Here is a 14330-nt window from a genome sequence, read left to right on the forward strand (position 1 = left end):
TTATTTTTGAATTTGTAACTGATAAGAATTTTTAGTGATCTGTTCCTTTTTAAAAATATTTTCTCCCCTAAATTTCTTCCTAATTTTGTTATTAAATAATTGTATTATTTCAATTAAATCAAATAAAAAAACATAAATCAGATACATAACAAACTAAAACAATGGCATTTTTAATAAATATTGAAAGTGTGGCTAAATGATCATGTTAAATACTAAAAGATTGACATTTTAAAAAAAATTTCCTATAAAATAATATATATATATATATATATTTTTTTTTTTTTTTTTTTTTTTCAATCGATGTTCAAAGCCCACATTGAATTCTCGACTAAATCCAAATCGTGCATTGCAAGACCCATTTGGGGAGTGACACTCCCTATAAGATTTTATCCATACCTAAGACTCGAACCCAAATTGATTAATGATAAATCAATCCCACCACTATATCACACCCCATAATAATATACTGGTCAATGGGAGATGATTCTGGTCAAATAGCTTTCCGAATTGCAACCACATAATTGATTGAAATGAATGAATGAAGCAAGTGGGCGTGGACTTTAAAGACTACTTTGACATTGACTTGTTTGTGGGTACATGATAAGATATTTAGGAGTGGTTGGGTATGTGGATTAAATTATCCTGAAATTATAGTCATGAGGTTATAATCCACAATTAATTAAGTCTAGTATAAAATTTATTCTAAACTTAGATATTTAATCTTATCCCGCTTACCAAACGATGTTATATATCACATTCCTCATAAGAGATTAAACTAAGATTGGATTTTTCTCTTCTTACTCAATGACTTTGATATGGGCAATTCTAGTGGTTGCTCTATCTGTATATGCCTTATATGAGCTGTTAAACATTCAGAAGAGAAAAAGGTATCCTCCAGGTCCAACAGGGCTTCCCATTTTAGGACATCTTCATTTGTTAGGCAAAAATCCACACAAAGATTTACAAAAACTAGCGAAGAAACATGGTCCTATTATGTCTGTGCAACTGGGGCTAGTACCTACAATCGTTGCCTCGTCCGTTGATGCAGCCGAGAAGGTCCTCAAGACATATGATCACATCTTTGCTAATAGGCCTCATCATGAGGCATCTCAACATTTAGCTTATGGCCAAAAGAATTTGGTATTTGCAAAGTATGATGTGTATTGGCGCAACATACGAAAATTGTGCACAGTGCACCTTTTGAGCAATCAAAAGATCCATTCATTTCAATCCATGAGAAAACAACAAGTTGAACTTCTTATTCAGTNTCGTGCATTGCAAGACCCATTTGGGGGTGACACTCCCTATAAGATTTTATCCATACCTAAGACTCGAACCCAAATTAATTAATGATAAATCAATCCCACCACTATATCACACCCCATAATAATATACTGTTCAATGGGAGATAATTCTGGCCAAATAGCTTTCGGAAATGCAGCCACATAATTGATTGAAATGAATGAATGAAGCAAGTGGGCGTGGACTTTAAAGACTACTTTGACATTGACATGTTTGTGGGTACATGCTAAGATATTTAGGAGTGGTTGGGTATGTGGATTAAATTATCCTGAAATTATAGTCATGAGGTTATAATCTACAATTAATTAAGTCTAGTATAAAATTTATTCAAAACTTACTCATGAGATATTCTATCTTATCCCGCTTACCAAACGATCTCTACATGTTTGGTTTAATATAGAGGAGATGTTATATATCACATTCCTCATAAGAGATTAAACTAAGATTGGATTTTTCTCTTCGTACTAAATGACTTTGATATGGGCAATTCTAGTGGCTGCTTTATCTGTATATGCCTTGTATGAGCTGCTAAACATTCACAAGAGACAAAGGTATCCTCCAGGTCCAACAGGGCATCCCATTTTAGGACATCTTCATTTGTTAGGCAAAAATCCACACACAAATTTACAAAAACTAGCCAAGAAACATGGTCCTATTATGTATGTGCAACTGGGGCTAGTACCTACAATCGTTGCCTCGTCCGTTGATGCAGCCGAGAAGGTCCTCAAGACACCTTTGCTAATAGGCCTCATCATGAGGCATCTCAACATTTGGCTTATGGCCAAAAGAATTTGGTATTTGCAAAGTATGATGTGTATTGGCGCAACATACGAAAATTGTGCACAGTGCACCTTTTGAGCAATCAAAAGATCCATTCATTTCAATCCATGAGAAAACAACAAGTTGAACTTCTTATTCAGTTGCTTAAAAAGGAAGCTCGTGATCGTGTAGTTGTTGATCTTAGTGCAAATATTACGTCCTTGAATGCTAACTTGACTTGCTTAATGGTGTTTGGAAAGAAGTACATGGATGAGGACTTGGACAAAAGGGGATTCAAAGCTATTGTTCAAGATGTTGTGCATTTATCAGCAACACCAAATCTTGGTGATTTTTTCCCCTTCCTTGGTGCTATTGATCTCCAGGGTATCACTCGCAAGCTCAAGGATCTTTCAAAGGTGTTTGATGAGTTCCTTGAGAAGATTATTGATGAACACGTTAACCCTCATGAACATAAGCAAAACAAGGACTTTGTCGACACCATGATGGACATAATGCAATCTGGAGAAGCAAAGTTTCAGTTTGATCGTCGTCACATAAAAGCTATCCTCTTTGTATGTACTTTCATCTCATTCTTATATATTACTAGTATTTATAAGCTCAATATATACCACAAGCCTTGAGAATGAAATGGTTTATATAAATTGATTCCCCTGTTTCCTTTTGTATACAGGACATGCTTATAGCTGCAATGGACACTACAGCATCATCAACGGAATGGATACTCACCGAACTTCTTAGGCACCCCCAAGTGACGAAGAAACTCCAAAAGGAGTTGCAACAAGTGGTAGGCCTCGATAGAATGGTGGAAGAATCCGACCTGGCGAATTTAAACTACTTAGACATGGTTGTCAAAGAGGGCCTGAGGCTGCATCCTGTAGCACCACTATTTTATCATGAGTCCATGGAAGACTGTGTAGTCGATGGTTTCCACGTACAAAAGGGATCCCGAATCATAATAAATTGCTACGCGATTCATAGAGATCCAAACATTTGGCCTGAGCCTGAGAAGTTTTTACCTGAGAGATTTGTTGGGAGCAGTGTAGATTTTCGTGGACGTGACTTCCAACTTCTACCATTTGGCTCTGGGAGAAGAAGCTGCCCTGGAATGCAGTTGGCAGTTACCATCGTCCGCCTTGTGGTGGCACAATTGGTGCATTGCTTTGAGTGGGAGCTTCCAAATGGTATTCAGCCTTGTGATTTAGACATTGATGAGAAGTTAGGGATAGTAACATGTAGAGAAAAGCTTTTGCTGGCTATTCCTACTTATAGACTAAAGAAATGATGCAAATACAATGCATATAGTAAAATATCAACTTTACATACAAGCAACATTGAAAGTTTCTAGTATATGATTTTGTAATTGTTGTGTGCTTCCCCTGCTAATCTACAATATACCTAATTGAATATGTACATTCCAAATGTCATTGATCTCTTCTTTCTTGTTTCCCTTTGAATGTGGTTTAGCAAGTCAAGAGATAAAAGATGTAAACTGAGAACTGTCACGGTTAAGACCTAATTTTCCTAAGTCGTGATGACACCTAACTAGTCCAACATCCAGCGAATCATAACCCAATAAGAGAACAATGGCATAAACAAAATGTTAGTAATATAGTGACATTGTTTTAACAACCTCAAGCTAAGATCCAGTATCACTAGTTATGTGCAACTAAAGATAAGAATACATCTTTCTTCATTAGTCCTTCTCCAATTTGTACATCCCATTGAATTTGCCCAATTCATCTTGTCTATCATCGAATCTCATTAAGTCCAATAACTTCCCCCTTTTTTATAATGATAAACTTATGTTTTGTGCTTAACCTGCCAACAGATAACACAGGAATGAACCACTTAGATGAACCAGGTTAGTTTTATTGATTATAAATAATTAGTATGAGTCTTCCCCGTTTTGGCATCATCGGAAACCTGTTACTGTGTACACAAGGATCAGTTGAGTGAAACTTTCGTCATTTGTAGTGTTAACATAGTTTGCTCCTACCTCCAACTTTTACCACAACATTTCTCCCAGTCTCTAGGTGCGGGGCCTTGACAAACGCCAGCACCTACTCGCCAAAATCCTTCAAACTACCCTCAAGTTCCTCCACCTTTACAAAATAATTACAGTCTTTCTTCACAAACATAAGCATGTGAGAAATGTCATTTTTCCTTGAAATGTAGTTATCATATTTAAGACTTGAATATATCTAAAATACATCATCAAAAATTTGGTATATATTAGCCGACATTTAACAGTCACCTATTACTATAGATTGTGCAAGTGAAATAAGCTAATATCCAATTAGCAAAATTTGTAAAACATCGTACTAAGTCAAACAATGTCCCATAAAATAAAAACAAAAAAGTATATACAACATGACCGGAAGTAGGGGTGTACATGGCCGGGTTGGTTCGGGTTTTTCAAATATCAAACCAAACCATTTGTGTCGGATTTTTAAATTTATAAACTAAACCAATAAAACTCGGGTTTTTTCGGGTTTTTCGTTGTTTCGGGTTTTTCCGGTAAAGTATTCATACAAACATATAATTTACTAGTACTTCAAATATTTCTTTAGTCCTACCAAAATACAACTATCTAAGATGTTTCTTAAAAATATAACACAATATGATATGGTTAATGACACAAAAATATCCAACAAAAATAATAATAATAATAATGAAATCGCGTAAAACAAATATTGCAAATTAACAAGTCATAATGAAAATGATCATAATTTAAAAGTACTAAATCATGCTAAAATTAAGTTTAATAAGTATTAGTTACATGACTAAATATTAAAGGAAATTAAAATTAGATCATGTATTTTAATTGTCTAAATCAATGTAAAACTAAAGAACAAATATTCAATATTATTGTCATTCTTAGTGTTGAATTGATTTTCTTTTTATACTAGTATTAATTTGATTTTGATTTAAGCTTTATTATAATTACCAACATCTATGGACTATAATCTTTATTGGCCCATTCACAATTCTAAGTTTCAAACTTGAAATAATATATTAAAAGATAAAAACTATGAAAAAGTATAAGAAATATTTAAAAATTATATCAAAGTAAATATTTTTATGTATAAAATAAAATTTTAAAATTATATATATAATGTCAGGTTGGTTTGTTTTAGTTAAAACCAAACCAACCCAAATATAGTCGGTTTTTTTTTTTCCAAACCAAACCAAATCAAACCAAACCATTAGTCGGATTTTTTTTCCGAATTGACTCAATTTGCGGTTCGATTTGGTTTTATACACCCCTAACTGGAGGCATGAACGGGTCCATATTGAGCAAAAGGGTGTCAACACACCCCTTTGTCGATTCTATTTACTCATATATGCTAATACTATGCATAAAGATATACATTTAACAAAATGACGCTACTTGACAAAAGTTACCTATTGATGCGTAGGTTCATCAGTTGACTTTACTATTGGAGTACAAATCTCAAAATCTCAATTGAAGCATGTTTTTTGCAAAATATGACATACTCATGTTTAAAATTGTGATTAAATAGTATTGAATTCAAAATCTCTTTTAACTTAAAGCTAGTTTAAACCAATGAGATACGATAATTAAATTTATGTCTTTTCCTCTATAAATATCAATATTATTTTCTAAAAATTTTGTGTACAACACTGACCAGAGAAAATAGTAAAGCTTTAGTCTTTGCCCAAAACTGTAAGTGAGTTAATATAGCACTCACTCATGAATTATCTTTAAATATCTTTTTTTTGCTACTTGTAGATGAATTTGACGTCCAAATTTGTGAATGTGAGTCACTTAGTAGGCATAGTTTGATGGTTGGATAAGAAATTAATTATTTATGAATGAATTTTTGAATAATTTATATGATGTTTGGTAGGTAGATATAAAAAAAATTAGATAATCATGTATAAAATAAGAAAATGATCAAATGATCCCCCAACCTATTACCGGATTTCCAACTACACACCTATTCTCCGCGGGAGTCCTATTACCCCTTTGAACTATTTTAAAATTGAATAAATAACCCCTTAAGTGTTGAGCTGGCATACAACAACAACAACAACAACATACCCAGTGAAATCCCACTAGGTGGGGTCTGGGGAGGGTAGAGTGTTGAGCTGGCATAAAGAGTGTATTTCAATCTCTTTCAGAGAGTGAGTTGCCTATTTTTTTTTATTTTTTTTTTCGTTTTTTTCTAATTTTCTTTTTTTCTTTCTCTTTCTTTCTTCTTATTTATCTATACAACTATACATTTTTCACCATTATCATTGTTGAGGCTTTTTCAATGGATGTTTGGTATAAAAACTATCAACAACTAATGCATTTTATGAATAAATAATAGATTTATTTAGAACATATCTAACAAATTAAATTTATTTTTTTAAAAAATATACCCATTATTTATTTTTTTAAAGTCATGGATCAAGAGTAACAAAATCAAAGTAAAGTTATTGTATATTTAAAAAACGTATTTTCGAATTAATTAAAAGGAACTAAAACAAAACATTTTTTTCTACATTTTAAAAGAAGGATCCTACATGTTCTCCTAACACCAATGAAGAATCAAAATCAAAAACTCAACTTATAAATTAATCATGAAAATTTTAGAGGGAGTAAGAAGAAAAAATGGGGAAGAGAGAGAGGTTTCTCAAATTGGTCTCAAATTGGTCTTCTCATCCGCGATGATTTTGAGTTGTCGACCGAATGTTCAGGGGATGAATCTGATCTCGAATGTTCATGACCCATTTAATGTGTATCTGAAATTGTCTAAGGAAGAAAATCGAACGAATGTAAAAAAATCTGAAAAAATTGTTGAATTGGTTGGATGAAAGGTTTGATTAGGACCACTATCTTCTAGGCTCTAGAGATTCGGAGTAGATGAAAAGGCGACTTGAATTTTCGTTTTTATAATTGTTAGAGATATAGAAATTTATTGAGGTAAAAAATGATGTTTATCATAGTTAGATTGAAGAAATGATTGAGAAAGAACGGAAGTGGAAGGAGAACTTTTTTTAAAAAAAAGAAATTATTAAATGGTGAAATACATGTGTCAGGTGCGTGTATTGCACCACAAGACACATGTCTGGTAATAACATTTCACGAAGGAAATAATTCTACTTTAAAATAACTCAGGGGGTGTAATAAAACCCCCGTGAAGTACAAGTGTGTAGTTGAAAATTCGGTAATAGATTGGGAGTCATTTGACCATTTTCTCTGTATAAAATTAATACGATGTTTACTTGATAATTTCGAAATTCGCACGATTAATACAAGTATAAATTATGAGGACATTTATATATTATTTTATGCGTAATAGAAATTAGAATATCAAATAAGTAATACTCAACTAATTTATACATAAACAAATAACTCATCCATAATATCTATATAAATAATACATAAATTCACGTTCTTGGGATATAATTTCTCTTTTTGTTTCCCTCTCAGAAGATAAAAGACATTTTCCGTCCATATATAGTCAGTGTTATAAAATAACTAACTAAAATTAATATACTAAAAGAAGGACAATTGAGCGAGTAATGTATTTCAATACGTATATATTCCTTTGTAAATGTAATGGCTATTCATAGCCAAAAGATGACTTACAAATGTATAACTTGGCCATTTTAATTGGTCAAGTGATGGTGGCCCTCCAATGGGTTAGTCCCACATGGCATGAGCCTTGGCTTTACACTATTACAAGTGATGTAAGTCCTCAAATTGTTGGGGCCACATGACATCCATATTTGCTTTACAACACTCCCTCTTGGATGTCCATATAAAAGAAAAGTTGAAAAAACAAAAATATACATAGACATACATAATACGCATTACTTGCTGCCTCATTAAAAATCTTTCTAGGAAAATCCAGTGGAACAAAACCTAGACTAAGGAAAAAAGAGTACAGTACGTATTTTACTCCCCCTGATAAAAACCACGATTTAGATGGTTGAATTTTCACATTCCAATCTTGTGTACCATCTTTTCAAGAGTTGAGGCTGGTAAAGATTTAGTGAATAAATCTGCTGGATTATCACTTGAACGAATTTGTTGTACATCAATATCACCATTCTTCTGGAGATCATGTGTGAAGAATAATTTTGGTAAAATGTACTTTGTTCTATCTCCCTTTATGAAGCCTCCTCTTAATTGAGCTATGCGTGAAGCATTGTCTTCAAAGAGCACTGTGGGTACCTTGACATCATACTTCAAACCACATCTTTCTTTGATGAAATGTATCACTGATCTCAACCATACACATTCTCTACTTGCTTCATGAATGGCTATTATCTCTGCATGATTTGAAGAAGTAGCGACAATGGACTGCTTCATAGATCGCCATGATATAACAGTACCTCCATATGTGAACAGATAGCTTGTTTGAGATCAAGCTTTATGTGGGTCAGATAAATAACCTGCATCTGCATGACTAACAAGATATGCACTATCTTTGTTAGTATAAAATAAACCTATATTACTTGTCCTCTTTAGATATCGCAATATATGTTTAACTCCATTCCAATGTCTTCGTGTAGGGGAAGAACTATATCTTGCTAATAAATTAACAGAAAATGGTATGTCAGGTCTTGTAGCATTAGCAAGATACATAAGTGCGCCAATTGCACTAAGATAAGGTCGGAATGGATCTTTACTCACTTCAAGTGATCGGACAACCATTGGAGTACTTAATGGATGTGCTTTGTCCATATAAAATCGTTTCAAGATTTTCTCAATATAGGCAAATTGATGGATGAAGACCTCGTCTGCTAAATGTTCAATTTGTAGACCAAGACAAAGTTTTGTCTTTCCAAGGTCTTTCATCTCAAATTCTTTCTTTAGATATTCAATTGCCTTTTGAACCTCTTCTGGGGTTCCAATGAGGTTTATGTCATCAACATAAACAACAAGAATAACAAACCCTGATATTGTTTTCTTAATAAAAATACAAGGACAAATTGCATCGTTTATATAATCTTCTTTTATCAAGTACTTATTGAGGCAATTATACCACATGCGCCCTGATTGTTTTAAGCTGTATAATGACTTTTGTAATCTGATTGAACACATTTTTCGAGGTTTTGAACTATATGTTTCAGGCATTTTAAGTCTTTCTGGAATTTCATATAAATTTCATTATCAAGTGAACCGTAAAGATAAGTTGTAACCACATCCATTAGATGTATTTCAAGATTTTCATGTACAACTAAACTAATGAGATATTGAAAAGTTATTGCATCCATAACCGATGAATATGTCTCTTCATAGTCGACACCGGGTCTTTTGAGAGAATCCTTGTGCAACAAGGCGTGCCTTCTATCTTACAATTTCATTTCTCTCATTTCTTTTTTGCACAAAAATCCATATATAGCCAACAGATTTTACACTATTTGGGGTTTGGACTACAGGCCCAAAAACCTCATGTTTAGCAAGTGAGTTCAATTCTGATTGAATTGCCTCTTGCCATTTTGGCCAATCACATCTTCGTCGACATTCTTTGACAGATAAAGGTTCAAGATCCTTGCTGTCTTGCATGATGTTAAGTGCAACATTATATGCAAAAACATTATCCATTATGATTTTTGATCAATCTAAATTTATCCTATCACCTGTAGAACTTATTGAAAGTTCTTTATTCACTTGAGTCTCGAGTTCACTGATTTCTTCAAGAATATCAGGATTAATCAAATCTTGAACTTCTTCATGAGACTCTTTTATAGTGTCATCTTTACTTTTTGAGCTTCTTTTTTAGGATTTTTGTCTTTTGAACCCAATGGTCTACCACGCTTCAAGCGTATTTGTGATTCAAAAGCCATCACACTTGTAGATGGTCCTTTTGGGACGTCAATTCGGATAGGCACATTCACTGCAGGAATATGTGACTTTGTTATCCTTTTCAAATCAGTAAATATGTCTGGCATTTGATTTGCTATGTTTTGCAAATGGATGATATTTTGGACCTCTTGTTCACATACTGGGGAACGTGGATCAAAATGAGATAGTGATGAAACTTTCCATGCAATTTTACTTTTAAGTTCCTTTTTCTCTCCCCCTAATTGCGGAAAACTTGTTTCATCAAATCGACAATCTGTAAATCTTGCAGTGAATAAATCTCCCGTCAATGGCTCAAGGTAGCGAATTATGGAGGGTGAATCAAACCCAACATATATGCCTAGCCTTCTTTGGGGGCCATCTTAGTGCGCTAAGGTGGTGCTACTGGCACATATACAGCACATCCAAAAATTCATAGATGAGCAATATTTGGTTCATGACCAAACACCAATTGTGATGGAGAGTATTTATTATAATGAGTCGGTCTGAGATGAACAAGGGATGCTGCATGTAAGATAGAATGACCCCAAACAGTAGTGGGCAACTTAGTTTTCATAAGTAGAGGTCTTGCTATCAATTGTAAGCGCTTAATAACTGACTCAACAAAGCCATTTTGAGTATGAACATGAGCTACAGGATGTTCAACTTTTATCCCTATTGATAAGCAATAATCATCAAAAGCTTGGGACGTGAGTTCTCCAACATTATCCAGGCGAATTGCCTTAATGGGATAATCTGGAAATTGCGCTCTTAATCGTATCATTTGTGCCAATAATTTCGCAAACGCTAGGTTGCGAGATGATAAGAGGCACACATGAGACTATCTTAAAAACGGATCTATTAGGACCATAAATATCTAAACAACCCACTAGATGGGTGGATAGGTCCACAGATATCCCCATGTATACGTTCTAAAAATTGAGGGGATTCAATGTTAACCTTCATTGGTGATGGCCTAGTAATCAATTTGCCTTGACAACAAACAACACATGAAAACTTATCATTTGTAAGAATCTTCAGGTTCTTTAATGGATGTCCATTTGAGTTTTCAATGATTCGTCTCATCATTATTGATCCAGGATGACCTATTCGGTCATGCCAAAGCACAAAAGTTTTTAAGTCAGTAAACTTCTGGTTTACTATAGAGTGTGCTTCAATTGTACTTATTTTTGCACAATATAAGCCAGAAGATAAAGTTGATAATTTTTCTAACACATATTTCTGGTCTGAGACAATCTTGGTAATACCAAGGTATTCAACATTCATTTCATTTATTGTCTCAACATGATATCTATTTTGACGAATATCTTTAAAACTTAACAGGTTTCTTGGGGATTTAGAAGAGAACAATGCATCTTCTATAACAAGTTTTGTCCCCTTGGGCAGAAATATAGTAGTTCTTCTGGAGCCTTCTATTAAGTTTGAATTACCAAAAATTGTAGTAACATTTGCTTTTCTTCTAAGCAAGTAAGAGAAGTATTTCTCATCTTTGAATATGGCGTGCGTTGTTCCACTATCAATTACACAAATATCTTCATGATTGATCATTGATCCAAACAAAAATTGAGAGGTATCCATATACTCTTCAAGATAAAAGATATAAACGAAGTAAACACTATAATATTATTACTAAAAGAAAACATTACACAACCTTTAATTTATTTACAAGACTAGGAAAACATATTCATACTAGTTCATACAAACGACATAAGTAAAATATATTTACATTATTACAGACCCATCATCTATCAGATGATCTATTTTTCCTTTGGAATTTTCAAAGAAATCGGTTATATCTAGATGCATGGGTTCAACATTATCTTCAGAGATAAAGTTGGCTTCTGCGTTATTTTTCACTTCCTTCAGGGAAGCTTGATACAGCTCAACCAGCTGCCTTGGCGTACGACAGGTACGTGACCAATGCCCTTTTCCACCACAACGATAACATTTGTTATCTGAATTTTTCTTCTGCACCACTTCATGCTTTTCATCCTTCTTTTTACACTGATGGTGGTGAAGGTTATTATTTAGTGCAAGACGATCACCATGATTGACATTTCTTCCTCGACCATGGCCATGGCCACGATTGGGGCCACGACCTTTTTCACGCTTAGATTGATGAAAATTTGTCATATTTACTTCAGGAAATGGCATAGAACCAGTAGGTCGACTTTCATGATTTTTCATTAGTAAGTCATTATGTTGTTTAGCAACAAGAAGATGTGAAATTAATTCTGAATATTTTTTAAATCCCATTTCTTGGTATTGCTGCTGCAGGAGCATACTCGAGACAGGGAAAGTGGAAAATGTTTTCTCCAACATATCATGGTCAGTGATATTTTCTCTGCATAATTTTAATTGTGAGATGATTTTAAACATGGAAGAGTTATACTCACTGATAGATTTAAAATCTTGAAGTCTCAAATGGATCCAGTCATAACGTGCCTGTGGAAGGACGACCAACTTCAGGTGGTCATACCTATCTTTTAAACCCTCGTCAAGGTGATGAAGGAGAAATATCATTGCCTTAGCACGATTTTGATTCGATGCTTGATTTTTTTCTTGGATGGTGTCTGCCATATCCATCGCATCAAGTACCCATGATAGATAGCCTTTTCCTGATATGCCTAAAGCAAGAAATTCAAGTTTAGAAAGTTTGACATTATTTAAGAAAGAAAAATTTATACCTTTAAAGCTTTTAAAGTCTTTACTTGAACTGATAGAGACTCGTGCTAATAACGTGTTATAAAATAACTAACTAAAATTAATATACTAAAAGGACAATTGGGAGAGTAATGTATTTCAATACGTGTATATTCCTTTGTAAATGTACTGGCTATTTATAGCCAAAAGATGACTTACAAATGTATAACTTGGCCATTTTAATTGGTCAGTGATGGTGGCCCTCCAATGAGTTAGTCCCACATGGCATGAGCCTCGGCTTTACACTATTACAGGTGATGTAAGTCCTCAAATTGTAGGGGGCCACATGACATCCATATTTGCTTTACAACAAGTCATAGGTATATGTATAAGAGGGCGTTTTCAATGAAATAAGATATTTATGAGCAATCACTTATTACTCATGAGGCTGCCTGACAGGCATGCACTATAAATCTATAATAGTTAAAATTAAATTCGATTAAAATTTTAAAATTTATTTTATTTTTAATGAAATTTATTATAGTCAATTTTTAATTTTTTTGAGACATAGTATTTTAAATTTGTAATAATTATTTTTAAATTTTTAAAATTATATTTTTTATAAATAATAATTAATATATATTTTTGAGAAAAATATCTTTAATTTATTATTGCAAAAAAGCTTAAGGCTACTGTTCTTTTTAGGCTTGTGGAGCCGCCTTTAATATTGTATCACAATAATTCCAGCAACATGACAAAAGACTTTTTTTTTAAAAAAAAATCACGTGGGGGAAATATATTTGAGACTTAAATCTATCTAAAATAAATCATTAAAGATTTGCATATATTAGCCGACATTTTAACAGTCACCCATAGATGATGCATGTGAAATAAACTAATATTCAATTAGCTCTTATAAAATATAAGCGATACAAAATATGAATATAGATTAGAGATATGGAGATTATTTTATTTAAATGTCTTTAAATATTGTAGTTATTTTCTTCACATGAGAATGATCATCTACTTATAGTTTACAAAGTGTCTTTTCAAATACAAGAATTGAAGACTTCATTTAATTGGTACATGAATTATTAAGAATTGGTGTATATGTATACGACAAAATTCATTGCAGGGAAATGATAATGTTATGAATCCAATGCATTCATTCTGTTTGAGAAAAAGTTTATATTCATGCAATTATTTGTTAATTAAAATAATATAGATAAGTTAAAATTTTAGCTAATGATATAAATAAGTCTTTTCTCAAAGCTTGATGATATATTTGAGTCTTTTCCCTTCATACATTCATCCATATTGAATTAATGAATTAAATTAGCACTTCCCTTGAAAAAATCTTTATTAGAGTTTTTTTTATTGAATTAATTTTATTACTTATGATTTGAAATTTAAATTTGATCACTACTACTTTTATATAGTTATTTAATGATAATGCTGGTATTGAAAAAAAGATAAATTTCTGTTAACTTATTAAAATGAATTAGTAAATTGAGTTTGGGTGATTTGGGGGTTTAAAATCATTATATAGGGCTTTGAGTAGAAGGCAAAATGACTTATTATTGAGTTAAAACAATTGGGAAAAGACCTAAAAGCCCCTGACTTAAAACTGCCGAATTGACTCACTGGAAGGCCTAGACGAGCCGTCAAGAGAACCACGGCCCGTCTAACGGGTTGTGAAGAAATTCTGCCCGATATGGCTTCACTATTTCGGGCATAAATTTTTACTCCGAGCTTGGAATTAGGCAAACTCTGTGGCGTT

At 33.0% G+C, this 14330-nt stretch overlaps 2 protein-coding genes across 2 annotated transcripts in view; both read left to right on the forward strand.

Annotated features, from left to right (window-relative positions):
- The first annotated feature begins 750 nt into the window (after positions 1-750).
- LOC125856391 (cytochrome P450 71AU50-like) lies at positions 751-3492 on the forward strand. Its single transcript, XM_049535922.1, has 3 exons — positions 751-1079; positions 2036-2633; positions 2753-3492. Exons 1-3 carry the CDS (start codon positions 805-807, stop codon positions 3362-3364), a joined length of 1485 nt encoding a protein of 494 aa, XP_049391879.1. The 5' UTR covers positions 751-804; the 3' UTR covers positions 3365-3492.
- The window catches only part of LOC125856390 (cytochrome P450 71AU50-like), a 115517-nt gene continuing 102759 nt past the window's right edge, over positions 1573-14330 (forward strand). Inside the window, exon 1 of the mRNA XM_049535921.1 lies at positions 1573-1864. Within this exon, the coding sequence (XP_049391878.1) occupies positions 1771-1864 (94 nt within the window). The 5' untranslated portion in view covers positions 1573-1770. The remainder of the gene's footprint in view (positions 1865-14330) is intronic.

This window comes from Solanum stenotomum, chromosome 2 (assembly GCF_019186545.1).
Source record: "Solanum stenotomum isolate F172 chromosome 2, ASM1918654v1, whole genome shotgun sequence".
Classification (NCBI taxonomy): domain Eukaryota; kingdom Viridiplantae; phylum Streptophyta; class Magnoliopsida; order Solanales; family Solanaceae; genus Solanum; species Solanum stenotomum.

Coding starts and splice junctions, on each gene's coding strand:
- LOC125856391 (XM_049535922.1), top strand. CDS start 805: ATGACTTTGATATGGGCAATTCTAGTGGTTGCTCTATCTGTATATGCC. Junction 1,080..2,035: donor CTCAAGACATATGATCACAT/CTTTGCTAATAG, acceptor TCCTCAAGACAC/CTTTGCTAATAGGCCTCATC. Junction 2,634..2,752: donor ACATAAAAGCTATCCTCTTT/GTATGTACTTTC, acceptor TTTTGTATACAG/GACATGCTTATAGCTGCAAT.